Genomic DNA, 22,827 nt, shown 5'->3' with positions numbered 1-22,827 from the left:
TGGTTCTCTCCTGGGAAGTTTTTTAACCATTTAAAACATCATTCTTAGGGACAAAATACTACAATATCCAAAGCACCAGAAGAATGATGTACATGAAAGATGTATTTTGGGACACGGCAGAGTTTTGCCATTAACCTGCAAGCAATGAACTGATGAACAAGACATAATAAAAACAAAAACTGGATGGAAACTTTAATGCATTGTTCGTGAGGTAAGGGACAGTCATCCCTAATAAGTAGTATCAGGGAAAAATCTTATTAAATCTTTGGCTTCTGATAGAATGCCACATAAACTGGGCAATTCTCCTAGAGTATTACCTATAAATCAGGGGTCTAAGTAAGAGAAGGCACATTTGTATTCTTGTCTACCACAAATAATCTTTCCTTCACTAAAAAATGTAGCTGATCAGTGGTCAAAGTAGCTAGTCCTAAACCTCCCAATAATTTTCCCTTTCAATGATTGTTACTGAAGAGTAATTTAATGGTAGCTAGAAAGACAGTTAAGGGGGGAGAGGATGGTTTATGCTAAGGAAAAGATTGATTTACATTTTAATATTGTATTTGCCTTTGAAAATTTTAGACTTGGAATCTTTTTTTCCCTGAAAAATAAGGATAACTGAACAGTGCCAGGAGGAAAGCCTTCCTCCTTCCTTAATGAAACCACAAGGTGGACTGGATCTTCTCTGCTTATGTAAGAAGAATACAGAAAGAAGGGAAAGATGAGGCACTGCAATGGAGGGGTTACTGATTAGGGCTCCATCCCCATTCAGTCCAGTTTTGGTGGATACACACTGACATTAAGAGCTACACGGACATTCAACATCCTTTATTTATGATCAGAATGATCTGTGCCTGGGAAGTTAAACATTTAAACCTTCACTATATTATTATATATAATCATCGATGCTATTAAGAGCATCACCAAAACACAAGGATTGGAAAGAACGTATCCTAAATATTTTGCTGAGGCTTTAATTTGCAAGGAGTACGTAATTATTTTTGTATATACACATAGCCTCGCTCCTCTCCTTAAAGGAACCCATTTCCTTTACTCTTAAATACTCATATGGTGTTATTTTATACGAATATCTTAAGTTGGAAAGCTATAAATCAAACCATTTGTTAAAGTGTAAGGAAGAAAAAAATGGAGAGTATTCACCTCACACTTTTGGACATTATATGCAATCAGATGGCACATTATTTAAAATGAACTGTTAAGAACGTAGGCCTTTAAATCTTTTGAAATAAACAAACTATTTAACAAGAAATACATATGTATGCAATGTAAGGCAGTAATTAGACCAATATATTCTGGAGACATCTGTCATTATACAGCAGGGAAAATATCTATGGGGAAAGCAACTCAGGATGCTCTTATACTGACTGTTTTTTTTATATCAAAGTGGAATGGAGATATAGAAAAAATTAAGCTGAAGTTGGAAAAGAACAGGTTGTCCTGTTGAGTGGGAATATGGGTGTTGATGGAAATAGCCTTGTTTGTCACTGAAAAATAACTTGAGAAACAAAGAGAATACAATCTAGGCAACAGAAGAAAAAGTTAGCAAGGGGAAAGGACAGCAACTAAACAAACCAGTATTAAAAAAGGGGGGAAATATGAATTTTAGCAAGCTGAAAAGAATTGCTATTATCACCCTCCAAAATGATAAAAATTAACTGTCACTTGGGTGCACAACCAAATGTTTAGTCTGATGAAAATTAAACACTAGAGTTAAAAAGAAAATAAGTGAAACAGCAATTTCATCTCAGGGACAAAAATAATATACCATAAATACTGAAATAGATGCTATTCTTTTCAGCTTACATTTACAGAAGGTGGTCTCAGTTGTGACAAGAATTCTGCCATCCAAGTGATGGGTAAACACACAAACAGAAAGAGCAGCACATCCTGCGTGACACAGATAACAAAAGCTTCTCCTGAAGAAGTGCAGTCAGTGAAGACAGAGAGAGAGAGGTAGTGAAAGTGAAATTCTTGGAGGGCGGCCACCTCCTCATCGCCACCTACCATCGGCTTTAGCTCTCTGGCATCAGCAACACCTCCCTTACCAGCTTCTTTCATTGCTTTCCTACTGTTTTCCACAAATTCCTGTAAAACAGGGACCAAAATGCATAAATTCTTATATCCTTTCAGTTTTTTGACTGGTAGGTGAAATCTTAAACATTTACATTTTTGACTCAATCTTGGTAAATGGATGGCCTAAACACACAGCAATAAATAATACATAGTATTACACACAAGAGCTGCTCAATTTGTGAGGATAGACTGTAACCTATTGATACAAGCATTTTTTTCCATTCATTCACTGTGACAATTTTACCTAGGTTTAAAGAGATAGTTAGTTCTATCTGGAAGAAGAAATACCTAACTTAAAAAAAGACTATTATCACACACTTAGAATACTATTTTGTTGTTTTACTTTTTCCACACCAGAGTTAAATGACATGAGAACATTTTTCACAAACCTCCTTTTTAAAATAATCCTAAAAGGTAAAACTAAGTATAAATACTAAGCATAAAAATTTGATTTGCTAAACAGTCATTAGGCTACTTAGAGAAAATATGTCTGACCTTGAAATTACCACCTAAAGCAGGCAGAGAATAACAACCACACCTGTGCTTAAAGGTAGTTAAAATGGGATTATTCCCCTGAAGGAAAAGTTTCTATCCTGCCAAAGTTTATGGAGAACTTCCTTATATTATATATTTTTGTTCCTATAGGAGAAAATATATTTTACTCTGCTTTCGATCAGTAGTTTAAAAACCAAAAGCAAACTTTTCTTCTAAATGTCTCAGTCACAGAGGAACAATGATTTGTGTGGGAAATTTGACCGTTTTTGCATTATTTGGTCGATTTATTCATATGCTGGAAAAAAGACTGATTAATCTTTTATTGTAAAATGTTTCTGTTAAAATGAGATCCTAGTCTTAAAATTCTTGTCATGGCAGATTTACAATGTTGATCCATCCAAGTAAACGTTGACTATTTTGTGAAATATATTTGGCCAGTGAAAATGAAAACAAACAAAAAAAAAAAACCCTGTAAATAGATCAATCCAAATGATTTCTCTGTATAAATGAATTATATAATTAAAAAGAATCACACATATAATCTCATTTAAAAATGTCTTAGTCACAAGAATGATACAATGCTCATAGGTCAAATGCCATTGTGAAAAAAACCAGCTAGTACTATATTTAGATATTAAAAATTGTCAAAATTTAGTGATGATGTCTCAATAAAAGATAATCAGTACCAAACAGGTCTGTTAGATCACTTGGAATTTTTGCAATGGAAAAAAAAAAATCTAGCCTATATAATAACACATTTATTTTAGATTTAACTGGAAAAACCATGTTCCTGAAAGATGATTTGTTATTTCAAAGCCTCATATTTGGTTTTTAGTATTACTCATTCTTAAGATGGGTATATTTCAAAGTTAGTGACAAAGTAATATTACTAAAAAGGACCTGTAATTTAGGAACATTTGACATTGGTAATAATAGCATTTAAACTATTTTAATATGGTTTCTAAATTAAAAAAACTTAATTGAGGTTTTTATGTGGGGAAGCAACAGAGGCTCCATTACTATAAAGAATCGGAATGTAATGATTCTTATCTTAAAAAAATCGAAAACAATACTATCTACCAGTTATGGATCTATTAATCTGCATTCATTATAGGACACCTTCAATTTTGGCCTGACAAACATAGGATAACAAGTTTTAACAATGCCAATAGCAATAATAATTGGAAAGGGCAGGTACTACAACCTGGGAAATTAGACTTTTTGTTTTTGAGCGTCATTTCAGTAAAAGGCTCTCGTTAACCTCAGTGGTCCAATGTTTGAATTCAAGGGCTAAAAATTAGGTTAAAAAAAGAACTCAGGACAATTAATGGGTATTGCTCGAGCTAGGTAGACCTGAAATAGTTTTGTGTATACTGAGCACACTCATGAGTGCTAAAGATTTAGTTCTGAATTACTCCATTGCATATAAAGGGAATTAAATATAGGGAATTGTCTCACAAAATATTTTTATTAGTATTTTAACCCTAAGGGCATTTAGAATACTTACCATCAGCACTTTATCCATATAGAATTCTCTGCCAGGGCTCCCATCATTGTATTTTGTATCAATGGCAAAACACAAGAATAATACATCCACTACCATTTCATAAATGGACAGGAAGCAATGAGCGACTAGGAAAGCAAAGAGGCAGACGATGATAAGAGGCAGCACCCATACTGTGTAATCTTGCTGGTAGTTGAGCAGCATAATTCCAGCCAAACCTGTGCTGCAGACTATCAGCACCTGAAGCAGAGAGAAAAAAGACCACATTTAATATCCTACTGTAGAAAATGACTTTTATGTCATCACTTACAGATCTGAAATTCTCTTGACTATTTATAAATGATGGTTGCATAAGTCCATTCCATATTTACAGTTAGACATGTATATTATAGAATAAAAATTTTAAATCATCCTTTATATGTTTATGATTTACATAAAAACTAATACGTTTTCTGAGAGTTATACTTGCATAGACTATGTGGTAAGCTTAAAATGATTTACCATGAAGCTCAGATTTGAACTACCTGTGACTAAAGCGGCTGCCAAAAAATCCATGCTGCTGGGATATAACAAATAGCCAATTTGTTGATTGTCAAGAACTATCTACTCTGATACTTGATCACCTTGCATGCAGCACTTTATCCCAAATTTTAAAAATATTCTGTGGTTCTTTCAATACTTTTTATTTCAGTTTTTCAATTGCCCTCTGAGTAGTTTATTTTTTTGTATTAATTTTTTAAATTTTTTACATCATTGTTCATTTTTAAACAATATTTGCTTCCCCCCACTCCCATCATGCTCATTTTATAGACTGGGAAACCTGTTCAGAGATGCTACTCAACCTGGCCAAGTTCACAGAGCAGAATAAATAAGGATGCTTAGATAATGATGAGCAAATAAAGATCTCATGATGCTATCTTCATTGTACTTTCCAGGCACAAATTCAGCAGATTCCTGGATACTGATACCTAGTAGTAAGAGGTTATATTGAAGCTTAGAAATATTCTTGCTCAGTCCTTTACTTGGTTTAGTATCAAGTTCTGGATAACAAAGGAAGAGAATGAGTTTCCTGGTCCAGTGATGACGACAGACAGAATTCTCCATTGTCTTTTTTCCACTATTTAAAAATATGGAAGGGGGCCTCCCTTGGTGGTGCAGTGGTTGAGCCCTGGGCTGCAAAGCTGCCCGCAGCCTCTGCAGCGCCGGTTCGATCCCCGGCTGCCAGCGAGGGTCCCACATGGTGCACAGACCTCTCCTGCTGCGCCCACTGCTCCCCTCAGCAGTGTATTTCATCAGTTTGCCTGTTCTGTTCCCGGCTCTGGCTCTGATGAATTCTCTCACCCTCCTGCACTTCTGACTGTACCCAGTTCTTATATAAATAAAATAAATAAATCTTTTAAAAAAATAAATAAAAATACAGAAACATCTCTCATTCACTGTTCCCTCAGCCAGGAATTAAAATGCAATTAAATCAAATATCAGTTAAGCTACACACTGATTCCTCTCTCAGCTGATTTTAGGGAACAACTCTGGGTCTGCCCAAGGTTTAGAAAACTTCTACCATTTTTGTTGCAATACACTTACAAATCTTATTTTCTGGGGTGATTTTCACAGATAATCACATCTATTTTGTTTTACTCTTTTAGTTTCAATTTTACAGTGAGTTATTTCTTATACTTTTCTTTAAACTGTTTACATCCGCCCAAAGGAGGTGGATGTGGGATGTGCTAAGGGTCTTTATTCTCTCACTATGCCACTAAATGTTAAACCTCATGTGAAAGGTTAAAAGTCAATTACAGGTAGAAGGTGTGGCTCAAAGCTGATGTTGAGACAAAAGCTACTGAGATGGAAAGTTAGATATAGACGTTTATATTTAAATGTAAATATAAACGTTTATTTAAATGTAAATATAAACGTTTATAAATAAATGTAAATATATTGGGAAAGTTTGCTTAATCTTTTTTGTAATAGGATGATAATATTACATTCAGATGCTCTTGTTCTGGAGGAGAAATTTATTGGTGATGCAGTAAAAGGGATTCATTCACAGCTGGGTATGAGAAACAAAAGGAAAAGGATGCTAGTTCTGCAGAAGTCCTTTGACAGAAGCCAGAAGTCCTTTGACATTTGAATCACAAAGTTAGTGTTTCTTAGTTTTGTGACTTTAAGTTCATTTAATCTTTCTGAGTCTGTTTTTCCATCTTTAAAAAAGAAAATAGAACATACATCACATAATGTTGAAATAAGCATTCTGAAAGCATTGAACAAACCAGAATCTTAGTTACTTCCTTTCTTTGCCACCACAGATCTTGCATTTGTCTTTTCCCTATGAACTCATGTTTTCAAGTATTTTGTCTAATAAATAGCCCCATAAATAATAATTCATATTCTAAACTTTTATTGATCAAAGTTAAATACACTGTCAACTAAAACATGTAATTAGTGTTCTAATGAAAAGTTCTATCAAATAGAGGTAAAATAATTTCACACAGCAGCAGAGAAATATGTGATTTTGTGGGTTTTTGGCATAGCTTCATTGGGGATGACATGTAATTTCTATTAGACTTTAAAATGTTTAAATAGCTTGCAAATTTCTATTCTTATCTTTGAGAACCCTATGGGTAGGTCAGTAATCAGAGATCACAAGTCACTTGAGGAGCTATGGCCCTTTTCATATCTAATTTACTAATCCATGAAAATACTGGGACTCCATGGAAAAGGAAACCATGATATTACATTTTGTTTCCTTTTTAAAATTCAGGGTTTTTTTAAATTAAAATTTAAATTTTTGAGATAACTGTGAATTGGCAGGCAGTTGTAAGAAATAACACAGAATGGCTCCATGTATCCTTTTCCTCGAGTAGTACCATCTTGCAAAACTACAACACAGCACAACCAAGATGTTGGCATTGATATAGTCAAGATACAGAACATTTCCATGATAAGGACTCTTTACTTTAACCTTTCAGTTACCCCTACTTCCTCCAACCCCATCTTTCTACATGGGTGACCACAAATCTGTTCTACTTTTCCATAATGTGGTCATTTTAAGAATATTATGTAAATGACATCAGAGTATTAAATCTTCTGAAACTGGCTTTTTCCATTCATTATATAATGCCCTCAAAATTCATCCAAGTTGCTGCCAATATCAATAGTTCATTCCCGACACCATGTTTTATAATGTTTATTATGATCTATCTAGTTGAACGACCTGATCAGAAGCTATTTTTGCAAACTTAGTTGTAATGAAAGAAGCATTCCAAAAGATTAATATGCTATTAGAGATACATTTTTTAAAAAAGGAAAACTAAAAAAAGTTTATCTTAGCATGCTGGAAACCCAGATCTTTTTTCCTCTTATTTTTCTCCTTTTTGGATTTCTTCATTTTAAAAATGTTTATCTTTCATGGTTTTAAAATTTTTTAAAAAACATTATAAATTTATTATTCAAAATTATATCTTTTCGAAAGCACTTTGGCAGAACACATCCATCAAGAATCCTATTATGTACTCTGTCTCATTAATTCTACTTCTGGGATTCTGGCCTCAGGAAATAAGTATTGATGTGGGCAAGGATTTGAATACAAAGGTTTCTCTGTGACATACACTATATTATTAAAAAAATGAGAACAGCCCAACATTTTAAAAAAAGGGCTGGGTTAAATAAATGTAGAACAATATTATAACCATGCTTAAAATATTTTAATATAATAGGAATATGATATTATTAATATAATACTATTAATATAATAGTAATGTGAAGCAAAAAGAGGGATAAACAACAACCTTTTCTACTAGATTTTAAACTCTCTTTGCTGGCAAATATATAACCAGGACCTAGAATAGCCCCTAGCACAGTACTAAGAGCCACTCTATAAATATGTGTTAAATGAATAAAAGGATATGATTAACCTAAAAATTATATTTTTACAATTGGTTACTAGGTGAATTATAATAAGTCAACTAGTGATAGGTCATTAGCTTGCTAAAAAGCTCAAAGTCAACTTTAAAACAGTATACTTTATCATTTATGTATATTTCCACTATAGAAGAAAAGCACACTCAATATAGGAATATTATCTTACTATGGTTAAATGGAAGAGAGGCTTGAAATTAATTTTCAATATCAATTGTACCAATTGTAAAAATGTAATTTTTAGGTTAATCATGTCCTTTTATTCATTCAACAAATATTTATAGAGTGGCTCTTAGTACTGTGCTAGGGGCTATTCTAGGTCCTGATTCTATGTTAGTCAGTAAAGAGAGTTTAAAATCTAGTAAACACATGTGCGTGTTTTTATTTTAAGTGAATTCACATTTTTCTTAGCATTTGCAATACATTTTAAATATGTAATAAATAAAAATCTGAAGACTTCCTAAATTAGTTATATATCATATGAATAACAGTAATATTTAATGACAATGTCAGACACTATTCTTAGTCCTTAATGTGAATTTACTCATTCAACCATTACTATAAAAAATTTCCTCTTACTGTACAAACATGCCAAGAACAAATCCAACAGTCATAAAAGAAGTTTAATTACAAATTTTCAAAACAACTCTCTGTACAGGTTTATTCTTACTTCTTTTTAGATGACAGATGCCTAAAATTACACAGTACTATGAGATCTCTATACCAATAAATTTTCCCTTCCTTTCTCTCTTTACTGAAATAACATCGATTAACAATGTTGTTGTGTTTTTGAAGTATAAGCTCTCCCCTATCAGGTGTTGTCCTGACACCATACCCAACAAAACACCCTTAGTCCACCCACCATTTTAGTCCATTGTTCTCACCCTTCCTTTCCTCACCTTCTCCTCTGCTAGCCTCAGTTCTACAATCAGCCTTAAATGGCAGGAGTTTATCATTTCTGATTACTGAGTAGTATTCCATTGTATTCCACAACACATAGATGTATTCCATACTATATCTTCCTGATCTAATTATCTGTATTTGGACACTTAGACTGTTTCCATAGCTTGGCTATTGTAAATAGTGATGCAATGAACACAGGAATGCATGTTTCCCTCCAAATTAGTGTTTTTGCATTTTTCCAGTAGATACCTAGGAGTGAAAGTGCTGGGTCGTATGGCAGATCCATTTTTACTCTTTTGAAAAACCCTACATACTGTTTTCCACAGGGGCTGGACCAATCTACACCCTTATGAACAGTGCAATAGGGTTCCTTGTTTTCCACACACATCCTCGTCAACACTTGTTTGTTTCCAGGTTTTTTGGGGATTTTTTTGATATGAGGCATTCTCATAGGTGTGAGATGCTATCTTATTGTGGTTTTGATTTGCATTTCCCTGACCATAAGTGATGATGAACATTTTTTCATGTCCCCATTGGCCAGTATTGTATGCCTTCTTTGGAGAAGTGCCTATTTAGCTCTTCTGCCCAATTTTTTGTTGTTGTTGTTTAATTATTTTTTTTACATCATTGTTTATTTTTAAACAATATTTCCTTCCCCCCCCACTCAGGTGTAGTCCCCATAGTTTCCTTCATTAATGCACCTGTGCACCACCACCTCAGTCCCCTGTGCTCCTCCCTCCTTCCCTCTGACCCCTCACTTGCCTCCTCCCTCGCAGTATGTCTCTGATTTATAATTGTCTGTTTTTGCTTTGCTGTGTTTTGTACTGTTATTATTTTTTTACACTGATCTCTTATTTGGTTCCCCTACATTCCTGCTGTAAGTGAAACCATCCGATATTTTTCTTTTTCCTTCTGGCTTATTTCACTGAGTATAAATCCTTCTAGCTCCATCATTGTTGCTGCGAATAGCATGAGTTTAGCTTTTTTGATTGCTGAATAATATTCCATTGTGTATATATCGTCTTGATCCAGTCATGTATTTTTGCTCTGCCCAATTTTTTTATGGGGCAGTGATGGTTTTAGTAATAGTTTCATTTGTCATGTGCAAACTTTTTAGTTTGATGTTGTTCTGATTGCTTATATTCTCTTTTGTTTTACTTGTTGCTGGAGCTAAATCCCCGAAGACATCACTGAAGTTCATTCATGAAGTATTTTGCCAATGTTTTCTTCTATATATTTTAAGGTTCATATCTTACATCCAAGTCTTATATCTATTTTGCATTGGTTTTTATGAATGGTGTGAAATAGTGATCTAATTTCATTACTTTGCATTTGACTATTCAGTTTTCCCAGCACCACTTATTGAAGACCCTTTCCTTGCTCCAGTGTATATTCTTGGCATCTTTGTTATAAATTAACTGTCCATATAATTGTGGGTTTTATTTCTGGGCTCTTAATTCAATTCCATTGATCTGTGTGTCTGGTTTCGTTCTAGGACCAAATAGTTTTTACAATTATAGCTGTGTAGTATACTTTGAAGTCTGCATATACGATACTGCCATTCTTCCTCTTTTTTTTTTTTTTTTTAATCAGGTTTGCTTTGGTTACTCTGGGTCTTTTAAAGTTCCATACCAATTTCAGTAATTGCTCTATTTCTTGGAAGAATGCCACTGAAACTCTGATAGATTGCACTGAATCTATATATTGCTTTAGATAGAATGGTCATTTTGACTATGTGAATTCTTCTAATCCATGAGCAGGGAGTATCTTTCCATTTCTTTGTTCCTTTTTCTATTTCTTTTAACAATGTCTTATAGTTTTCTTTGTATAGGACCTTCACCTCTTTTGTTAAGTTTATTCCTAGGTACTTAATTTTATTTTTTGGTATAATTATATTGTTTTCTTAATTTCTTTCGCTTCCAACCCATTGTTTACATATAGGAAAGCAAGTGATTTTGTGTATTAATTTCCTAACCTGCCACTTTGCTGAATTAATTTATTGTTTCAATTAGTTTTACAGCAGATTCTTCAGGGTTCTCTATGTTTATTATTGTGTCACCTGCAAAAAGCTTTACTTCTTTCCCAATTTGGCTTCCTTTTATATCCTTCTCTTGCCTAATTTCTCTAGCTAGGACTTCCAATACTCTGTTGAATAATAGTGGTGAAATGGACACTTTTATCTTGTACCAGATTTTAGTTTTCCATCATTGAGAATGATGTTAGCTGTGGTTCTGTCATATATGGCTTTTATTATGTTGCGATATGTTCCATTTATCCTCAGGTTTTCAAGGGTTTTCATCATAAATGGACATTGCATCTTATTAAATAGTTTCTTGTCTGTTGGTATGATCACATGCTTCAACTTTATTGATGTGGTTAATTACATTGATTATCATATTTTGAACCATCCTTGTGTCCTGGTATAAATCGCACTTGGTAATGGTGTATAATCCTTTTAATGCTTTGTTAGATTCGGTTTGCTAAAATTTTGTTGAGAATTTTTGCTTCTGTGTTCATTGGTCTGTAGTTGTTCTTTTTTGTGTTGTCTTTGTTTAGTTTTGGTATTAGAATAATGTTGGCATCATAAAATGTGTTAGGAGGTATTCTCTCTCAGTTTTTGGAAAGAGCTTGAGCAGGATAGCTACTAACTTCTGTTTCAATGTTTATTTGTAGAATTTACTTGTCCAGTTATATGGTTCTGGGCTTTTGCTTTTTGGTTGAGTTTTAATTACTGTTTCAATTTCCTTGCTCGGAATTGGTCTGTTCAGATTTTCTATTTAGTCTCTATTCAGTCTTGGATGGTTATATAATTCTAAGAATTTGTCCATCTCTTCTAGTTTATTGAATTTACTAACAAACAAATGTTCATAGCAATCTGTTACTATCCTCTGAATATCTGCGATGTCTTTTATAATTTCTCTTTTGTTTCTGATCCTATTTGAGTTTTCTCATTTTTTCCCTTCCTTCTTTTTATGAGCCTCGCTGGAGGTTTGTCTATTTGGTTTCATTTATCTTTTGGACTATCTTTTTGATTACTATTTCATTTATTTATTATCTATTTTTCATTATTTCCTTTCTTCTACTGGCTTTTTGTTTTGTTTGTTCTTCTTTATCAAGTTCCTGGAGGTGAGAGAAAAGTTATCTATTTGAGCTCTTTCTTATTTCTTGATGTGGGACTATATTGCTACATACTTCCATCTAGTACTCCTTTTACTGTGTCCCATAAATTTTGGAAGGTTGTATTCTCATTGTTGTTTTGAGGTATTGTTTGATTTCTTCATTAATCCAATAGCCATTCAGTAGTGTGCTGCTCAGTTTCCACATATTAGAGATTTTCTCTGGTTTCTTTTTGTGGTTGATTTCCAGATTGATACTTTTATGGTCAGAGGAGATAGTGGGTATGGTTTCGAAGTTCATGAAATTTTTCGTATATGTTTTGTGACCCAATGTATCAATTCTAGTTAATGTTTCATGTGCACATGAGAAAAATGTGTACTCAAAGTGCATGGCACATATTAAAACCATTGTGAATGTCTGCTATATATTAAGTTACTTTCCGTTTTTTTTTTTTTGGGGGGGGGCTAGATATTTTTAAAATTAAAGAGCAAATATCTCTAGAGAGATAGACAGATAGATAGATAAGCAGACAGAGAGAGTTGTATGTCTCAAATAATAAACTTGATCTTACCTTGCCTAAGAATAACATGAAGTCCCCAACTGTGTTGATGGCAGCCACACGCAAAGCATTTTCCACAAGAATGACAAAGGCATCCTTTGCTGAGGTGCAGAAGTTGGTGCTGTTGATAGCTGTGGCTGTGTATGCATTCTGAACAATAGCAAAAACATTTTCATCAGTAAAGGTTATCTTATTTTGTTGAGATATAAACCAAGCATAATTAAAGCATAACCTAAAAAAAATTTTACAATTAAACATGCAGTTTTGATGAGTTACAGATTAAGCAAAAGGAAGTAAGAGACATTTAAAAAGGATCACTGATATGATAAAATGAAATTTGGGTGGGTTAGTTTGGTCTTATTAAAATACTGGTATTGTTAAAACATACACAAACCTTTCTAATATTCATTAACTTTTCACCTGCCTTAATGAATCAAAGCTAATTTAACCTTTTCCAGATGCCTCAGGTTCATCATTGTATCAGTGATTTATTAGTACCATTTCAGAGATGCTTTAAAAGCTATACAAATGTGTACAGGCATCAATTTGCTGTGCTGCTGTATCTAGAATACCTCATCTCCTGCTTGGGGCTTTTTCTCTGCTGTCACTTTTCAAAACTCTTACAGTAGACAACTGTTTGCTGCCCAACATTTTATACCCCTCCTTCCTGAGGGTAAGACACCAAATCCCCTCTGAAAAAATAGCCCTTCCCCATTCTCCTACTGTCTAGGTGATTGACACAACCTACAGCTCTTCGGGTGGGTCTTGACTGTCCAACCCACAGGCCACAAATACTGGTTCAAGGATTTGCACATAAATTAATCAGAGCCCATGAAAATAGATGATGTTCCCTAAGGACTATGGGAAGAAGACATTTCCTTTCTCTTGTATAGGTGCTCCTGTTGGAATATCTCTTTTATTCTGTTGGACAGTGAGGTATACGGGTTATGAATTGCAGCAACCACATAATGAGAAGAGCCTGGAGCTGCTAGCAGTCAAAGTGTGAAAGAGAGGGTGAGACTAACACCTTCCCATGAAAGTCAGAGCAGAGAGAAACCAGGCACTTGTATTTGGGAACTATATTTGCACATTAGGAACTAGGTTGATTTCTGAATTTTCAGCTTCAGAAGCTAATAAATCGCTAAGAATCTCTCACCTGTCTCCCCTCACCCCTCTTCTCACTCTCTCTTTTTTTAGGTCAGACTGAGCTGGCTTTTCTGTCCCTTGTAGTCCTGAGTCCCAGCTGACACACTTTTATTCAATGACATCGGCTTTGGATGCTGCCCCATGTCCTCTTTGACCCACTAATCACAGACTGATTTTTTTCCTTTTTTCAACACTACATTCAAGAATAGCATTGGTATTTTATGGAAATATGTACAAGTACTCTAACATCAAACACACTGTAATTTCAGAAAGGAAAAGTATATAGATTTTTTTTAAGATTTATTTATTTATGCATACAAGAGCTGGGGTACAGGCCAGAGATGCGGGGGATGAGAGGATCCACCAGAGACAGAGTGGGGAACAGAACAGGCAGACTGACTGAAATACACTGCTAAGGGGAGCAGTGGGCCAGTCAGGAGAGGTCTGCTGTGCCATATGGGTTGCTCCCTGGCTGGCTGGGGATCGAACTCGTGCTGCAGAGGCTGCAGATTGCTTCATAGTGCGGTGCTTAATCCCTTGTGCCACCAGGGAGGCCCAAAAGTATATAGATTTTATGACTCTTAATCCTGAGTTAAAAAATTGTTGGTGGGTCTAAATTGTTAAAGATGTTGGAAAACTGCTGGACACAAAGGTATCACTTTCTATTGTGTTTTCTGTAAGGTTTTAAGTTCTGAGCTTGGGTAAGATATCTTTAATTTATGCAAGTTCCAACTATATGCTTGTTAGCTAATAGGAACCTGGTGTGAAGATGAGATTTGAGTCATCAAAATTTAATTTGCCATTATATGTATTAAATTCATTGATTAACAATGCAGAACATTTCAGGGCCAAGAAATAGGACTTTACCGAGTAGGTGACTACTTGTGGTTCATAAATTTTTTTCAGTAATGAAGCTGTAGGAAATTATCGTGCTCCTTGAGAAACAGTATGATTTTAATATATGGAGTTCCATCATACAAATGGAAATAATTTATTATCAGAATATATTTCTACATATGCTTACAGAAAAGGTTACATATGAAATATCTTAAAGAAATCATACTATAAAGTTTTTCTGTTACCATTTATTTGTTGCTTTCTCTTGTCATCTGCCAGTGCTTATGAGTGAAAAAATAATAGGTGCTATGTTAAATACTTAACTGTAATGCTCCCTATTTCTTCATCTTCTACAGAGCTTCTTGGACATTTTTCCAAAAGCCTCAATGACTACAAATAAACTAAATACTTAAATTGTGTATCAATAGCTCTGTTGAAAAATAGTGAAGAACTACCCCATTCTGATCTATCCCAAAGAGCTCCCAGTTCCCTCACACACACACAAAACCCATTTAACAATTTACTCTAGAGCACGGGTAGTAACCTAACACCTGTGCCCAAATCTGGTCTGCTACCTTCTTTTGTAAAAGTTTTCCTGGAACACAGCCATCCTCATTTGTTTACATACAGCGTGTGGCTATTTTCATGCTACCATGGCAGAACTGAGCAACTGTGATAGAGACTCTTTGGCCCACAAAAGCAACAATATTTACCACCTGGTAGCTTACAGAAGAACTTTGTTGATCCTTATTCTAGAGTATTACCAAGGATCAATACCAACCTTTCTTAGAGTCCATGGAACACAACTTTTATCCCTTTCAAATACAAACCATGTTTGCTCATTCAAGTCTTTCAATACCTTTCCGACCAGCTTCTAGTTCTTTAGCATTTTTAACTACAAATCTTCAGTTCAACAACTGAAAACTGTTTTTAGTTATCTAAGATATAGCTTCTCTAAAGAGAAGCTATTTCTCCTATTTTTCCTAATTAAGACAATAGACCAAGAGATGAATGAGCCAATTATTTAGTATCAGGCTTTCAGGGGGAAATACCCAGTGGAATTACCAAAAGATATTGATTATAAAGTGTTTCCTGACATTAAAAAAATCACAATGTCTAGAATCAAGGATATTGGGTGACCTGTTTAAATCACTAAGGATTGTTTTAATTCCTACTCCCCCAATGAGGACCAACAACTCACCCTTAACTATGCTGTTTTACCCTCTCCAGTTTGAACATGACTTTCCTAGAAAGAGAAGCAAGAGAGGATGCACACACCTAAGAGAGAGAGTCCACCACTTTCAAACTAAACTATAAAAACTTTTTGGTTGCCATCAATAATTTTTAAGAAGCTTCAATTTATTTGAAAATTATTATTTTTCTTTTGCTGCGTTTTTTTTCTCCCCCAACCCTGCCCCATGCATTCCATCTACTTTTAGAGCATATGTCCTTTTATTTGTAGACACAGAAGAAGGCAGAGATTTTTTTTTCTCCATTCCTCAGTTCCAGGGTATGGGATATACTCACAGATATAAACCAATATTCCTACAGATCTGTGCAACTCCTTTGTATTCATCTTAACTGAACAAAGGACCTATTTTATAAGCTCTTTCTCCCACATCTAAAGCAGAAAGAGGAGTTACATGTGGCATACAAAGGTCCAGGTGGCCTCTTCAGGATGAAAAAGACACTACAGGTGATGGCAGGCTAATGAAATTTCCCTCTGCTTCTATGCTTCCTAAGCTGAAAGCAATCATGTTAAGGCCCTGAAGAAATTCTGACTCCTCTGTGGCTTTCCGTACTTAATGTTTTCTGTGCTTTTTGCAGAGTACTTAGTTGAAATTTTTAGAGCCCACTCACCCTCTCAGATAGCTTTCCTGATTATGAGCTAAATTTCCCAAAGAGACATCACTGATTAACACAGAGTTAGTACCCATCTGTTCAGGTCAGACATAAACTCAGGACTATTCAACTCTCAGAAACATAATAAAGAATCCCATTCCAGAAATCTTTTTGAAAAGATGCCTGTTAGCCCATGTGGTAACTGGTAGCATTTTTGTGTGATGACCTATAATGAAAAAGCACTGCTTATGTGGAAGAAGGTATGTTGAGGCAAAGGATCACCATGCAGATGATTGTGGTGACATTTTCATGCCTTCTTTTCCTTTCTTTACTGAATGACCTAAAAATTCTCTTAAAGTTTAAAACCTTTGCATCATAACTCACTTAAAGGGCAAGGTAGATAGCAATGGTAAGAAAAGAGAAAAGGGATATATGTAACTCTATGTGTGAATCATTATAAATTAATTAAGGAGAAAGACAATTAAGAGAATCCTTTTCTCATTTTGAGTGAGGAATGGAGGGGACACAAACTTATACCACAGATTTCATTCAGTTTGGTTCTAAGTTTCTACAACTTCTAAGGATCGTAAGAATTAAAAATATGCTGCAAACTTTAATATATATATATAAATTGGCTTTAAAATCAATTCCTTGGCTTAGTTTAGAGCATGAAATGTGGATATTTGGAACATTTTCTATAATAAACCAGTTTTCTCTAGCATGCACAAAATGTATATTTTTATATGCAAGGCAGTATAATCTAATGTCAAGACGTAGTCAAACTTGGATTTGAGAACTTCCTCCAACTATGAGCCATGTGATCTGTTACAAGATTCCAGTTTCAGTTTTCTCGACTATAAGCAGAGAAAAATAAGCTTTCCTTATGCAGCTGTGGAGAGGAAGTGATAATGTATATAAGGTACTTAGGATAAAATCAGATAGTACAGAACTCAAAAAGTATTCTTTACAACTTCCACTCACAGTTTGTAGAGAAAAGCTTAATAATCTTAAGCGCTTATCAGCCAGAGAGCAGATACCCTCCAGTGTTAAATGTACTATCTCCAAATAGTGTCAAAGTAAACCAAGGCCTGAATAATCCAATGCCCAGCAGAAACAGATTCTAGTTGTAACAAACTTTACCTAAGTGAACTCTACCTGCTATCAGTAGATTAGATGTATAATCACCTTCCTGTCACATTAAGATAAGCACTTGCAGAAACAAAGAGCAGTTCACATTTTACTTTATTTGCAAACCTCTACACCTAAGCTATAAACAGTGAATGGCTTGTTTTAAAAAATCTAAAGCTCTTGTTTGAAGCCAGCTGTATTTCCCACGCTGTTTGGCCTTAGAGTGTGGTTTGGGATCATGGAGTTTCATATTGTGCTACAAAATCATCCGACCTATTTTATCCTCCCTATCAACATTCTTGCATCATTATCCTCTAAATTCACCAACAAACTAATGGCACAGAGACAACTGACATGCTGTGGCCCAAAGACCTATTTGATCCGACTCACTCAGATTTATTTCATTTAAATTAGTTGTTAACATTTTGATAGCAGAGATAAAATGCAAACATTCAGATTTTTGGCTTCTTTTGAAAACTAGAAGAGACTGTCCATAAATTCTCACATGGCAATGATATATGAGAGCTAAGTCATGACTGCCATCTTTTGATGAAATATGAGCTCCCTAGTTTGGCACAGTCTTTATCATTCTCTTTTGTATTGGACCCTGCCTGCTGCACTCAGTTACATGAGTAACACTATGGACCTCAACTGACCCTGCAAGTGTTTGAGTTTTCTAGCCCTGCTCAAGGCTTTTCTCTTCAGGTTACATGCTCATCTCAGGAATGACAGCAAAGAAAAGGATAGGAGGAAAATAATGCAAATGTGTATTGACTCATCGCTAACTATTTCCAAAGGATGTTACAATGAAAAAGGAACTCTAAACTGGAGAGTGCAGGTAAAGTGTCAAACACGGAGCCTGGCATATGGTAAGTGCTCAATAAAGGTTAGCAGACACCATAATTGATGTAGTTATTTTATTGTTCTCTATTGAATGCTCTAAAAATGATTTCAGAGAGTATGGTGATTAGATAGAAATCCTCAAGAAAAAAGAAAGAGGAATTTGCATCATAAGTTATTTTAGATACATAATAAAGGTGCAGTAATTAAACATTGTGGTACTGATATAAGAATGAGCAAATGAATCATACAGAAAAAAGTCCTGAGACAGACTTGTCAAGGATGATATGTAAGAATTTAATACATGATTAAATTGACATTTCACAGCAGAAGAATATAGAGTTGTCACTAAGGAGTCCCTGGCCAATTGATTAAACCGAGACAAACAAGAGTTAAGTTTGTTTTTTAAAAAAGTAAATCTCTGAAAGGCTAAAGAGCAAACACAAAAACAATTATGAGCACATAATCATCAACTCTTTCTAAGCATAAAAGTGAAGAACCATAGCAGAAAAGTGTGAAAATCCTGACAACAGAAAAAAATGCAGCACATTAAAAAATGTAAGACCTTAACTGTGAAGAGTACAACAGAGTCAGTCATTACTTGTGAGGATTTCTGGTGTTTGAGCATCTGCTCACAGCATGTGGCCATCCCTCTCTTCATCCTCACACTAATGGACACTACAGACCTAATTATTATCCCCATTATACAGATGAGGCGTCTAGATCATCAGATGTTATTACACTAAAAGTAAAATATTACAGATTTTTCTCAAACTTAATTAATGAATAACTTATGTTAGCATAGTGAGATTATGGAAGATGTTCTGTTTTTGTCTTGGTCTTCCAAACTCTTCAGTATTTTATATTACATTTATTTTTAGAGAAAAGAGACCTTTAGAATTGCCTTTAGGATTATCTTCACCATAGCTCTCTTATCTTAGAGCAAAACCTTGGGAGTTCTTTATAAAAAACACAGGAGAGAGTGAGAACAACATTTACCAGGTGCATACCAAGAGCCAGGCACTGTAAGGGTTGATTTATGTGTATTATATGTCATCCTTCCCTAGAGCCTATTTTTCTCCTCTCACTGAAGAAGGAATCTGAGACTCACCTGGTGAGTCTTTATGAATTCAGATATTCACTGATAAACTAATAATTGATTTAGAAAACAGTCAAAGAAAATTTATTATGTATTAGTGATAGTTTCTGGAGAGACCAAAAAAAAAAAAAAAAAAAAAAGATCCTTGCCTATCAGGAGCTAAAAGTCCAAAGGTAGAAATAAGAAGTAACAAGACCATTTCCATATAATATGTTAGTGTTTTCATAGAGGTATAAACTGGAGCTGTGGAAGGTCAATGGGGAGGTGAGGGGAGGGCTCTTGAAGGTGATGCTCAGGCAGAAACATTAGGATCAGTAGCAGTTAGTACTGGAGAAGACTTCTATGCACATTTGGGAAACTGCAAGAGCAAGACATCCCTGTGGGAAGATTGTAAGAAGTGAGACAGTGAACTGGACTTGGCCTGTCTCTCTGAGGATAAGCTATTTAGTGATGGGTATAAGATGGAATGATAATCATCTTGTTTGTATCCATCAACTTTTTGATAGGATGAGTCATTTCCAAACCAAATTTTTAAAAAATATAATTTTTCAGATTCTTATGGTTGTTACCAATTATTCTAAGAATTACCTTTCGAACACTGTATATCTATAGAATATTACAATCTACAAGGATATATTTTATCAAATAAATGCGATGCCCGCTTTTTCATATTAACCATAGAATTGAAATAATGCAAACTCAAGGCATGCCCACACTATGGCTACAGAATTATCATCCTTTGAGCATCATGGAGTGCTACCTTTCACCCACTTAGAAGGAAACAATGAGAAAGTCAATTTTTCCCTTGGTCTGTTAGATGAGTGCTGAAGCCATTAGAATTGATTTTCAGGGAATGGAGAAAAGTAGTTTAAAAAAATACAGAAAAGAGAGGAAGAGTACTTCACAGAGAATTCTACATGCTCAGATATAGAAAGACAGATACCTAACCCGTTCCCCTAAGAACCTTTATCCCATTAGTATCAATCCTCCATTCACATTGAAAATAGTACTTCTGCTGATAATATTTTCCAGGCCTATAACATAGTCTTGAGCAGTTGGACCAAAAAAAAAAAATATTCTGCATAGAGAACATACTAGTTTTGAATGATAATTGATAGTTGCATAAAAGGAGTGTCACAACAGCTTTCCACTAAACTAAAGCTTTCAAACATTTTAAAAAATTAAGTATCAACAGATTCTCAGGAAAAATCAAAGACAAAATGATATAAATTAAGGAGAAATAAAAGAACCCTGATGATATTGTATCCAGGTACTAAGATTATTTAATAATGAGCCTAAGTAAGAATATATAGTACTTTTAAAAGTAAGGATATGTTGGGGAATATAACAATAAAATTTATTATAAAAAAAAATAAAAATAAAAAAAAATTAAAAAAAAAAAGTAAGGATATGATTGAAATAGACAATTAAAGCACAACGTATAACACTGTGAAAAAAACATTTTCATTAAGTTATATTATTCTATCTTGGAAGAAGAAACAAAGAACCTGTCTTAGAAAGTGATCAATTAATTTTAAAATATTTTACCTGATTTAAATAATTTAGGCACTTTTCAAGACACCAAAGGCAACATATGCAAGATTTCAGCATACATCGAGCACAAGCATTTTCCTAGAAAGGAGGAGAAATTAAAATAATTAAAAACCCAAAGAATCAAATCATCATATAGAATATTCCAAATATTAGAAAAATTAAAATTTAAAAAGTCACAGCTGTGCTTTAAGGCCTCCATGCCACTAATTTTTCCTCAAAATCTAATGAATTGTTTTCAATCCATTTAAGTCATGCATCTGGTAAATACTGCGTACAGTGAGATATGTAAGACCTGCAAGGATGTACAATCTAATAGGAGGGAAAAAATGCTAACCATAAATGGGTTAGAATCAGAATACAATACAGATACCAAGTATTATGAGCACAGAGAACAGAGAGAGACAACATTATTTGAGAGAAAGGGAGGAAATGGAAGATTCTTATGAAAAGGTATCATTTGAACTAAGCTATGTTGACATGCATACTATTTCTGCAGTCAAGAACGGGGAAGAGGTTTTAGGAGGAAGGTGTGTGCGTCAACACAAGAAGAGAAGCACAGGATAGTTGAGTACATGCATTTTCCAGAGCATATGGACTGCAAGAGTGGGAGATAAGGTCAGAAGGACTAGATTCCACTTAATAAGAACTTTGAAGAAAAAACATTCATAACTTGGACTTAACATCATTGATTGGTTTGCTACACACAAGTCTGAGGTCTGGAATGTACTCACAGACAGTCTAGAAGAGTATTTTCCTCTTACCTTTCCTTTGAGCTGACTATGAATGTACATAAGGATCATTCGTGGAATTTTGACTAGTGTGATAATGAAAGATCCTTTTGCCACAGTACCAAGATGGTAACGGATAAGGCGACTCACAGATGCCAAAATAGGTGTGAATGGCAAGTTCTTTTTATCCCTGTTTTAAAAATGACCAAAAAAGACAATTAAAATGAAGACTAGACCAGTATGGAAGCACAATGGTTGAGAGTGCAAATGCAGTGAAAAAAGTAATTTTTCTTTTCTAGCTACATGACAAAATGGTAAAATGATATGTAACTAATATAAATGCTAAAAGTGTAACATATGGAATTAATATTTCATTTCTCTATGATAGTTTCATGGGGTTTGTATGCTCTATTACTTTAAAATAAATAAAACTATGCTTTGAAATCTTTTATTAGAAGATACTTACAAAGTTAACTATATACTCAGAAAAGAGAAGTTAAAAAGATATTCAATCTAGATCTGCCAACTTGTTTTAATGGAAAAGTATGACCTACAACTTATATTCAGCTCTGAAGTTAGAAAAAGAATCACGACACTTGTTCTGATTCAAGCAATTTTTTTTTTACTTTCTTTTTATTTATTTATTTATTTTATTATTTAAATTTTATTTTTATATTCCCCTTATAATTACAACCCCCTTATTTTGACCCCAAGCCCTCCTTTCCCTGCCCCCCACTCCCCATAGAGTGTCTCTGGTTCATAATTGTTTGTTGATTTTGATATTTTCTTTCTTATAGTTATTCTTTTTTCCTGGTCCCTCAAGCAATTTTAAAAAGCTAGTTGTATTTTGAATCTTTTATAAAGCAAAGTATATAAAGTACTATAAAATTAATTCTTCTGCTAAATGTAATTCAAGTTACATCATGATCTGCCATTCTGATTAATTTTTTTGAGAAAGTTACAGAAAAGCACAAAGGATAAAATAATGTTTCATTTTCCTACTTCCCAGAATTATCAACTAACCTTTTGTCATATTCACTTCCAATTACTTTTTTTTTTAAAGATT

General features: G+C 34.2%; 1 protein-coding gene across 1 annotated transcript in view; it reads right to left on the bottom strand.

Moving 5' to 3' along the window:
* Window positions 1-1,812: 1,812 nt before the first annotated feature.
* Window positions 1,813-22,827, bottom strand: part of SLC44A1 (solute carrier family 44 member 1) — a gene marked incomplete at both ends in the record, with an annotated part of 131,227 nt that continues 110,212 nt past the window's right edge. The window contains 5 exons of the mRNA XM_084239241.1: window positions 1,813-2,103; window positions 4,094-4,330; window positions 12,600-12,737; window positions 21,028-21,111; window positions 21,795-21,951. Of these exons, the coding sequence (XP_084095367.1) occupies window positions 1,813-2,103; window positions 4,094-4,330; window positions 12,600-12,737; window positions 21,028-21,111; window positions 21,795-21,951 (907 nt within the window). The remainder of the gene's footprint in view (window positions 2,104-4,093; window positions 4,331-12,599; window positions 12,738-21,027; window positions 21,112-21,794; window positions 21,952-22,827) is intronic.

Source organism: Talpa europaea (assembly GCF_964194135.1).
Source record: "Talpa europaea genome assembly, chromosome: 7".
NCBI lineage: Eukaryota > Metazoa > Chordata > Mammalia > Eulipotyphla > Talpidae > Talpa > Talpa europaea.
Note: the sequence above shows the minus strand (reverse complement) of the source record. Positions and strands in the feature narration are given on the sequence as shown.